We start from the raw sequence: 10,990 nt of genomic DNA, 5'->3' as shown, positions 1-10,990 counted from the left end.
AATTGTCATCGATAAAACTGAATGTATTTTGTGGCCGTTATCGGCTGTCAACTTAATTTGGATTTGATTGTCATCAGCTTTCTGTCCCATCACGCTTAATTGGCCTTTCACCCGGATGCGCCCACCATGTTGCGCTGATCCTTCTCGGGCGAATGTTTGCGAGCACGATCAATGCAAAGTCTTGCGGTAAAGTTGAGCTTGACCAATGATTTCCTATGATCTCAATTCTGCACAAAAATACAAAAATCAACAGTTCTAATGTGCTGAACGCATGCGACCACAATATTAAAAAAATAATGCTTAATGGATGTAAATTAACATATCTTATCAACGCAATCCAACATTGTTTAAGAACTTAGCACTATGATAACATGCATTTCTGCCCGTTATCAATCACAATGGGTACACATGGATCTATCCTCTGAGGTTAAAAAGTGACACACTGGCAGCTTTTCAACACTTTCTCACCATGATACGAACTTAGTTCAATACACTGATAAAGTCTCTATAGTCGGATAATGGTGGAGAATTTTTCAAGATATACAAAGTTTATCATCAGCTTGGCATTGCCTCCACGTATACCTGGCCATATACGTTAGCACAAATGGAAGGGTTGAGAGGAAGCACAGACACATAGTGGAGACAGGGCTAACCCTACTAGCCTAAGCACATCTTCCCTCACATCATTGGTGGGATGCTTTCTTATACTGAACTCTGCTGATTAATGGCCTTCCCACCCCTGTCCTAAATGGATAGTCTCCAATGGAAGTGATGTTAAAAAAGAAGCTCAGGTTTGAGGAGCTTCGAATATTTGGGTGTGCACGTTTCCTCTGCTTGAAACCATACAATTCACATAAGTTGAGCTATCGTACAGAGAAATGCATCTATCTCGGTCCGGCTGTGAATCACAAAGGCTATAAATGCCTCAACCCCAGTGGTAGGCTATTCATCTCTTAACATGTTGTGTTTGATGAAACTGACTTTCCTTGTCAGGTGTCTCATTCAGCTTGCAGACCAGCCAAACAAGTAGTTGCCATCCTCCCGGTTTCCTGGCTGCCCCTCAGTCAGGACACACTGCACAGTGACTCTATGCCCTCTACGTCCACAACCTCGCCTTCACCAATTGTCAGAACAACCCACACCCAATCACCAACTAATACCTCTACAGACTGCCCAGCCTTCCCACCTTATTCTTCTAATCGTCTACCCACCAATTGTTTACCCAGCGATCGTTTACCCACCACCCACTTAGCCACCAATTGTTTACCCTCCGATTGTTTACCACCTGACTCACCATCGCCTACCGCCCAACCCACCGATCGTTTACCTTCGTCGTCCACTGCCCAGTCTTCACTCGATACTGTCCCACACCCTGTACCCGTGTCTACTCATCCCATGATTACCCGAAGAAAGGCATGTATCTTCAAACCTAAAATACTGTCCTCCCAAACCCAAAAAAACTGGTCCCTAACTGAACCTACCTGAGTCAGTGATGCACTAAAATCCACGCAGTGGAACAAAGCAATGAGTGATGAATTTCAAGCACTAATGAAAAATCAGACCTAGACTTTAGTTCCTCCTCACCGTTAATGAACGTTATTGGAAATAAATGGGTATTCAGAATCAAACGGAGTCTTAATGGTAAAGGAATCCACCACCAAAACCCGAGTATTGATTTCCTTGAGACATTTAGTCCAGTGGTAAATGCATCCACCATCTGGATCGTCATTAGCCTTGCTGTATCCAGAGGGTGGCAGCTGAGATAGTTAGATTTCAATAACGCCTTCCTCAATGGGGACCTTGATGAATAAGTTTACATGTGCCAACCACAAGGATTTGTTGATCTTCAACTATCAAATCAGTCGCTTACACAATGCCATATATGGCCTCAAACAAGAGCCAAGGGCCTGGAACAATACACTGAAAACAACACTATGTAGCTGGGGCTTTTAGAATGCTAAGTCTGATACATCTTTCTTCATATATTGGAGCACTTCTGCCTTGATACTCTTACTGGTATATGTTGATGATGTAATTATCACCGACACCGATCCGCGGGTAATCAATAAGCTTGTAACAGCCTTGGACTCCAAGTTTGCTCTAAAGGATATTGGCCAACTCCATTACTTCCTTGGAGTCCAACTGCACACTGTCCCCAATGGAGTTCTACTGAATCAGGAAAAGTATGTCGAGGGCCTACTTCACCGCATTGACCTTGGTGTTCTAAATGAACAACTCTCCATCTCCGATGACACTCCTCTTGACAATCCCTATATCTATTGGAGCACGATTGGCGCCTTACAGTACTTAACCACCACGAAACCTGACATTACATATGCGGTTAATCATCTAAGTCAGTACTTAAAGAAACCTACAGACGTTCACTAGCAAGCGGTGAAGAGAGTATTAAGATATGTAAGTGGCACTCGACACTTTGGCCTCTATATTCAATGTAGGTCCGACCTGTCTGTTTCGACCTTCTTCGATGCCGATTAGGCAACCAACATAAACGATTGAAAATTAATTACTGCTTATTGCATCTTCATTGGAGGTAATCTTGTCTCCTGGTCCTCAAAGAAACAATCCATTGTCGCCCGGTCCAGCACAAAGTCTTAATATAGAGCGCTTGCCCATGCCTCTGCAAAAATCATCTGGGTGCAACAACTACTGTCTGAGATTGGTGTCAAACACAAGTCGGCTCCAGTCCTGTGGTGTGACAACCTCAGCGCCGGTGCTCTAGCCGTCAATCCGGTGTTTCATGCGCGGACTAAGCACATTGAGATCGACATTCACTTCGTTCGTGATCAAGTCCTCAGTGATCAGCTTGGTGTTCGTTATGTACCATCCTCTGACCAAATCGCCGATTGCCTCACCAAGACCTTACACACTCACAGTTCTTCCACCTTCGATCCAAACTCAGTGCAGTAGAACTACCCTCTCGTTTGATGGGGGATGTTAAGGATGCCAACACGTAAAATACAGAATTGCCTATTTACCAAAAGAATAGGGCCAAAGAAATAGGTTGGTTACAACAAAGTGTCTAACCATTTGTTTTGTTGAGTTATTTTTGCATTCCCAAATTAGGGACTCCATGTTGTATAAATACATCACCTATGTACATTTCAATACACAATAAATTATAAAGGAAAAGTTGGCTTGCCACCGTCGTGTACTGTCTGAGTTATCGTTTGCCTGATTGAAACTATCGTTTACCTTTTTTGATACTATTGTCTACCTCCTAACGTTGTCGTCTACAAGATATCATCTATCGTCTATCTCTTGACGCTATCGTTTACCTTGTCTAAGTGATATCGTCCGCCTTTTGACACTATCGTCTACCTCTCTAGCACTATCGCCAGTCGTATACCTCTTCAAACGACAATAAGCACTTCGACTTATTGAGTGAGTCAGTCATATCCTTCAACCTCACATTCTAACTAAATCACCCATTTTTTTCTTTTGTTATATGTACGAATAATTTCATATATTTTGGCATCTATAAGAATTTCCCAAAATAAAATCCAATTACAAACCAAACATTTTAGAATCAGTTGCGATATGTCACTTGGCACCTTACCGAAATGTAAGGACATACTCGTCTTTTCACCAACAAACTCGTGGACGCGTGGCATCCGTTTGATGCCCGTCTATAAATTCCTTATTTCAGTCATAATTCAGTCCAACGGATAACATCTTTAAATTGTTCGTCACGTACAAGAAAATCAACATCAAATCGGATGAACAGGCAAGAAGACTCGAAGAATGTCGTCAATGAATATGAAAAAAATTCTTCAAATTTCATTTCAGCCGCACAAATTTCAATCTAATGTCCCACACATTTCTTATGAATCATCGTCTTCCCCATTCTTCTCCAAGATTCTAGACTTGTCTATCAGTACTCTTTCGATCTCTTTATTTCCTTCCATCATGCCATGGATTTCTCCATCTCCAAAATCGAACTCGAAACTTTCAATTTTGAATCAGTTCTCACATGGCCACTCTATCAATCGCTTCTAATTCATGGTTCATCAGTCGCAAGGAGAAGCTCTATACAAGCCGCATAATCGCCAAGCCTTTTGGTAAGATTCCACTAGGGCATAAAACCGACGGCTATTTCTTCACAATTTCCAGACCTATTACAGAGAATCGCCTAAGATTCTCCGCTAGAGATGATTCGGAAAGTGAGCCGTCATCTTCCTCGATCGCGGTGGTTTCAGACGAGACGGGCGGCGGAAATGACAGCGAGAAGGCGGAACTGTCAGCCGGAGAAGATGAGAGTAAAGAGAGAGAGAAACAGCAGGAAATGGATTGGAAGACAGACGAGGAGTTCAAGAAGTTCATGGGAAATCCTTCGATCGAAGCTGCCTTAAAGCTGGAGAAGAAGAGGGCGGATAGGAAGCTGAAGGAGCTTGATCGTGAAGGTGCCGATAATCCGATTGTGGGATTGTTTAATAGAATTGCCCGGGATAATTTGACAAAAGAGAAGGAGAGGTTAGAGAAGGCTGAAGAGACTTTCAAGGCTCTTGATCTCAACAAGGTATTTATCTGTTTTTCTCCAAATCTTTATGTGGATATATATATTTCGTATCCATATTTTGTGTAAAGCTAGTTGCCAACTTGCCACTTGTCAATGCCAATCTAGCATATTTAAATAAAAATATTGTTAGAAGGAGTAAATTTAATGATTGTAAATACTTAGGGGTGTTTGGGGCATTGAGTTGAGTCATGAAGTTAATACGTTGTAAATAGGAAGTCTGTGTTTCGAGTGTAGAGTTTTAAGATAGAGTTTCTCTATAAATGTGCAAATTTCAATAGTAAACACTACTGAAATTGAGTTATTAACACCGACTTATGTAGTTGATGGGCCAAACATGAAACACCCAAGATACCCCTTAAGTATAACAAAAAGTATAACAAGTAATCAACTTGTGTGTACCTCAGCTCTCATGAAGTATGAATTATTGATTAAGAGGCTAGAGGTTTCGTATCTCCCACCAACAAATGGTTGATCAATAACAAAAACAAGAAGCATGAGTTGTAACAAGTATGAAATTATGGATACTAAAGAAAAAAAAGGTAAATAAGAGACTAAAATGGTACTTTTCGAAACTTTAGAACCAAATGGACCTAGGACTCAAAAGGTAATTTTTTCCTTACAATTTTTTTGTTAAAATAAATGATGAAAATTGCCGTGGCAACTTATGTGTAAATATCAGAAATATTATTTATAACTATACATAAGATTATGATTTTTCTAGGTTTCTTTCCATCTATTATTGAAATAATTCACACAATCACTTTTTTCTAATTGGCCGTCACGTACATGAATGACTTTGAAAATGATGTCGCACATGTCTTTCAATTTTACGCATTAACTATCGCATCAACTCTATCTTATTTTAATGAAAAAAATTCTCTAAGGTATTTTTAGACTTTGAGGGGCATTATTGTAACTTACCCCGATCGGGGTTATTTTATTTAGTTTAGCCTAAATTAGTAGATGTATGGAATAATTTTTCATGACACAAACTCAGGCTCTTGATTATGAACTATGGATATTGATGCTGTTAACTAACAAACTTCTTTAAATTGGCAGCTAAAGAGTTGCTTTGGATTCAATACATTTTTTGCAACTGATGTACGTAGATTTGGAGATGGAGGTATTTTCATTGGGAACTTGAGGAGACCCATTGAAGAGGTGATTCCCCAGTTGGAGAAAAAGTTGTCGGAGGCAGCAGGAAGGGAGGTAGTCCTATGGTTCATGGAAGAGAAAACAGATGATATCACAAAACAGGTATATCCAACCCATTTTATTATTTGATAAACGAATGCCGATATTTCTATAAATATAAAGTTCAACACATAACATGAGGCGTTGTTCAATATTTCAATTCATGTCATACGAATATCAATCACACAAATGCTGATAACTTGGAATTTTTAACATATTTAAAAGGTATGGAATAGTTTGTGTATTTATTAATTCTATAACTTATTGTCGGAATATGTTTTAGGTCTGCGTGGTGCAACCCAAGGCAGAAATAGATCTCCAATTTGAGTCTACAAAGCTGAGTACTCCATTGGGGTATTTTAGTGCAATAACTTTATGTGTTGCGACTTTCGGGACTATTGCTTTGATGAGTGGCTTCTTCCTAAAACCTGGTGCTACTATTGATGATTATATAGCTAATGTTGTACCCCTCTTTGGTGGCTTCATCTCTATTTTGGGAGTTTCGGAGGTTTGTGGGCCAACTTTTATACATTTTTCTCCACCGTTACCCCTAAATACATTTTTGTTGCTTTCATAGTTTAATGTGTTGTGTGAAATCTGTTAGTCTTAAACTTGCCTTTCCTTATAAATTTACGTTCTTGTTAATTGTTTTGTAACTAGTAGGGATAAAAACTCCCTGACCGAAGATGACAGTATGAGCTTAGTATGTGGGCCGAATTTAATGATGGTGGGAGATTTTCTCCCCATTCCTCCTATTTAGGAATTCCATTGGGGCTGATAGTTTTTCAGTACTCTCTATTTAGGACTGGATAATTGATGAAGATTTTGAAATGTCTTTCTTGAAAAGATTTGGCTGTTTTGAGTGTAATTTTTTTTTACCCAAGTCTTATCCCTTTCCAGCATTCTTCGAGAGACTTCTTGTGGAAAAAGGTGCGTGTGATATCTTTTTCTTGTGGAAAAGAATGTGGAAGGAGAACATTGAGGACTTCTTATCCTTTTAGAACATGGCTCTTTTTGACAAAACCTAATTTGATTTGTATTTATCATATTTACGCTATTTACGTTTTTTTACCCTAGGGTTCAGAGAAATGCGCTATATAAACTCTCTAGCCCTAAAGTCACCTTTGATCTATATCTGAATTATTCTCTAACAGTAAACTATCACCCTCTGCAACCACGTAAATTTTTGTGTCGATCTCTATTGTTTTAAGTTTTATGTTCATCTTTTATTGTCGATTTCTTAACAAGTCTAATGCTCTGTGGCACAATATTGTGGCAAACATCATGCTGAGACACCCCTTTGGCTATTCCATATCTTCATTTCCATGAAATTCTGGACTAAGGGAGTTTGTTCATGTTTTTCTGAACTGCATCGGTTTCTTACTTTTTTTTTTAAACTATTCATCTTTGAGCATAACCATCTACTTGTAGTACAGGTTTGCCTGTATGTCTTGTTATACGTTTGTTTTTTAAACTGAAAACAAGTGCCATTCATTAGACAGCGTTTTCTTGGTCTATCTTGACACCATTGTGATTGGCAGATAGCAACAAGGGTGACAGCAGCTCGTTATGGCGTGAAGCTAAGTCCTTCTTTTCTTGTGCCTTCCAATTGGACGGGATGCTTAGGAGTGATGAATAACTATGAATCGCCACTTCCAAACAAGAAAGCGCTTTTTGATATTCCTGTAGCACGTACGGCTTCTGCATATTTAACGTCGTTGGTGCTTGCAATCTCTGCTTTTGTAATTGACGGTGGCTTTAATGGCGGAGACAATGCATTGTAAGTTGAGCATTCTCTAGTACTTAAGTATTTCTCTGTGAGATTGAGTTTTTATTTTCCCAAGAAGCAGAAATTCCCCCAAAGTTTTAACACCCGAAAAATCAAACGTGAGTTTTCCCAATATCATCCGAGTTGAAAAACTGAATATATGGAAGGAACTGCAAAGATTAAAAGCTTGTTTGGATTGACTTTCTAAGTCTTAAAAATACTTTTTGTTTGCACGGACCCTAAGTATGTTCAGATTTTTTCCTAATAAAGATGAATTATAGAGGTGGTTACGATTGCATATTTGAATTTTTTATTGCAACTATCAGCCAATTAAACTTACAAATTTATTGCAATTAATAGTGGATGGTTATTTAGTAAGTTACGCGTGTAACCAAAAAACTATTTTTTTAAAAAAAAATCAGAATGAAATCTCTTGTATTCAATAATTGATGACTCTGATTCTTCATTTGCAGGTACATTAGACCTCAATTCTTTTACAACAATCCCTTGCTTTCTTTTATCCAGTTTGTTATTGGACCTTACACAGATGACCTTGGCAATGTACTGCCCTATGCAGTGGAAGGTGTTGGAGTCCCTGTGGATCCCCTTGCTTTTGCTGGCCTTTTAGGTACTTCCCATATTCCTCACACGAACAAAGCCTCATACTTTCATTACAACTCGTCTATTGGCTTTTGGAGTTTCTCCTATTTCATTAATTAATGAAAATTTTCTTATTAAAAGAAAAACAACTCTCTTAGACTCATCCATATTCTTTCTACAGGGATGGTAGTGACATCTTTGAACTTGTTGCCATGTGGGAGGCTCGAAGGAGGCCGCATTGCGCAAGCCATGTTCGGGAGAAGCACTGCTGCCCTACTGTCGTTTGCCACGTCGCTTGTACTTGGTATAGGCGGATTGAGCGGGAGTGTCCTTTGTTTGGCATGGGGTTTGTTTGCTACTTTCTTTCGAGGCGGTGAAGAAATCCCCGCAACAGACGAGATCACTCCCTTGGGAGATGATCGGTATGCTTGGGGCGTCGTCCTTGGCCTCATTTGCTTCCTTACCTTGTTCCCTAATGGCGGAGGCACGTTCTCAAGTCCATTCATCAGTGCACCATTTTTCAGGGGTGATTTATGAAGTGTAGATACAGTTTGTCACTTGACTGCAGATAAAAATGAGAGCATCAAACTAACTGAAAGAAGAATGGAGCGTTTTTGTGCATGGAATCTCTACTTTTGATAGAAAATGGAGGATTTTTTTTTAATAGTATTTTATCATCCAGTCTAAAATCTTGTTAAGTTAGGCTGATCTGTTGATAACCTCTTCTAATTTCAACCAGGATGTGTACTTCCATTATCATAATGTTTTATACTTTTTTTTTAAATGGTTTTACAATCTAAGAGTTGAATGATTTATTTAAAAGAATGTAATTTGGTGAACAAGACATGAATAATTATTTTTAAAATCGGGTTGATCTCCTTTCACGATTTTTTTAGTCTTATTAAGTTTAAGAAAAATGAGTGTCATGGAGAGTCTAGCTTAAAAGTAATTGATATGCATTATTTCTTTTGAGATTGGAAGTTTGATCTTTTTATTTTGCGATCTTGTATTAGAAAAGTCTAACTTATAAATGGACGATTTTTAAAATTTATATATGGAGATAGAAGAAATAAGAGATTTGTTTATACTTTATTTTATTATTAGGTGTGATACATGTGGATCATCAATTTTTAAAATCTGATCTCTTTACAAAAGTTGACATTGTTATTTTCTTATATGGTAATATTATATTGTTTAGTTTGTTCTATCAATTCCATATAAAAAGAGCTTCTAATACTTGTGTGTGTGTTTTAATGTTGTGATCTCGAAATTTATAATAGAATATAATTAGGAAAATTTTTAAATAAAAAAAATGAGTCAATTTATTTACAAAAATAGCAAACTATCACTATTGGAAGTCTATCGCGGTCTATTACTAATAGGCGGTGACATTTTGCTATACATGAAATATTCTCGATAGTTTTACCACTTAAAACAATTACTCATATAATTATGTATCAATTTTACTTAAAATAGAATTTTTGTCATTTTTTACATAAGTTGGTCCGAACATTCTCGATTATAAAAAAATAATAATAATAATCTCCTTTTTCAATGGCAAAGTTTCATAATTTTATGAAACCAATGAACCCAGTAAATAAATATTTTTTGAAAGAAAAATAATTGAATTACTTAGGGGTGTTTGATAAATGGGTATGAGTTATTGAGTTGGGTGGGTATTTATTACCCATGTTTGTTAAGCCCATAAAGAAAACGTATGGGTTATTAAAACCTCTTTTTTACCCACTCAAAACTCTCATTTTTTATCCCTCAAAACTAAGACCTTTTATATTAATATGGTTGTTTTCAAAACTTACTAGGGAAATAAGGTTGTTTTGAAACTTATTAGAGAAATATTGTTGTTTTGGGAGATCGAGGCTAGAAGTCGAGGGTTGAGGATTCGATTAATATAGAGGTCGAACGTTGAGAACTCGACAAACCAATAAAAACTTGGAAACAATATGTATATTAGGGTTGTCGAAGGTTGAAGTTTCGACATACATAGGTCGAACATTAATCGAACGTTGAGAACTCGACAAACAAAGAAAAACTTGGAAACAATATGTATAAAGGGTTGTCGAAGGTTGAAGTTTCGACATACATAAGTCGAAACTTCAACCCTCGACAAGTGAAATCTCGCTAATTTTTTGTGATGGGGATCTTGCTCTAGAAGAAAATCTCGCTAATTTTGTGATGAGGATCTCGCTCTAGAAGGGGATCTCACTAGAAACGTGGGCTGAATCTTGCTGGTAAGGTGAGCATCGCTAGGAAAGAAATGCTTGATCTCGCTCATGAGGAGGATCTAGATCCTCATTGTTTTTTTAGTATTTCTATTTACTTGACTTTACTATTTGTATTTACTTGACTTTACTACCAACGTGGCTGCTACTTACTTTCAACTAACATTCAAATTAATTTCACTCTTTAATAATAAATGTACTCAACTCTCTCCAACAACCACTCAACCACTTCTTTCTCCCTCTTCTATTTATAGATGACTTCCCATTCATACTTTTTATATTTCCACTGTCTTTCTTTACTATGGGTGTTAAACCTTAAAAAATGTATTTTATTTTATTTCTAATCTAACTATCATTATTTTGTGTTTCTTGTAGGGTCCAAACTAATTGCACAAATCATTCTTAATTAGTTTGAGGATATTTGTTATTTTGAGGTTCTCTTCCTTTTTTTAGGACTTATTTTTTTTTATTTTTATTTTTTATGGAAATATGTTATTTGTCAATTGTTGGTCACATTTTTTTGGAATACTAGTTCACAAATTTTTTTATTAATGGTTGGCGACATTATATTTTTTAATCTGATACTTCTCAATTTTTTTATGAATTATAGGTGAAATAGTACTGTTATATAATATTTTTTTTTATCTAATA

At 37.2% G+C, this 10,990-nt stretch overlaps 1 protein-coding gene across 1 annotated transcript; it reads left to right on the top strand.

Annotated features, from left to right (window-relative positions):
- Window positions 1-3,679: 3,679 nt before the first annotated feature.
- On the top strand, window positions 3,680-8,883 carry EGY3 (ethylene-dependent gravitropism-deficient and yellow-green-like 3). The gene is made up of 6 exons (XM_039049304.2): window positions 3,680-4,537; window positions 5,597-5,794; window positions 6,015-6,239; window positions 7,273-7,511; window positions 7,973-8,127; window positions 8,281-8,883. Exons 1-6 carry the CDS (start codon window positions 3,992-3,994, stop codon window positions 8,634-8,636), a joined length of 1,719 nt encoding a protein of 572 aa, XP_038905232.1. The 5' UTR covers window positions 3,680-3,991; the 3' UTR covers window positions 8,637-8,883.
- The last annotated feature ends 2,107 nt before the right edge of the window (window positions 8,884-10,990 follow it).

This window comes from Benincasa hispida, chromosome 11 (assembly GCF_027475165.1).
Source record: "Benincasa hispida cultivar pf3 chromosome 11, pf3_genome.v1.1, whole genome shotgun sequence".
Lineage (NCBI taxonomy): Eukaryota > Viridiplantae > Streptophyta > Magnoliopsida > Cucurbitales > Cucurbitaceae > Benincasa > Benincasa hispida.
Note: the sequence above shows the minus strand (reverse complement) of the source record. Positions and strands in the feature narration are given on the sequence as shown.

Excerpts from the sequence above, each read along its gene's own strand:
- EGY3 (XM_039049304.2), top strand. The coding sequence starts at position 3,992 with ATGGCCACTCTATCAATCGCTTCTAATTCATGGTTCATCAGTCGCAAG. Across the intron at positions 4,538-5,596 it reads AGGCTCTTGATCTCAACAAG|CTAAAGAGTTGCTTTGGATT; the intron begins GTATTTATCTGT and ends TTAAATTGGCAG. Across the intron at positions 8,128-8,280 it reads TGCTTTTGCTGGCCTTTTAG|GGATGGTAGTGACATCTTTG; the intron begins GTACTTCCCATA and ends TTCTTTCTACAG.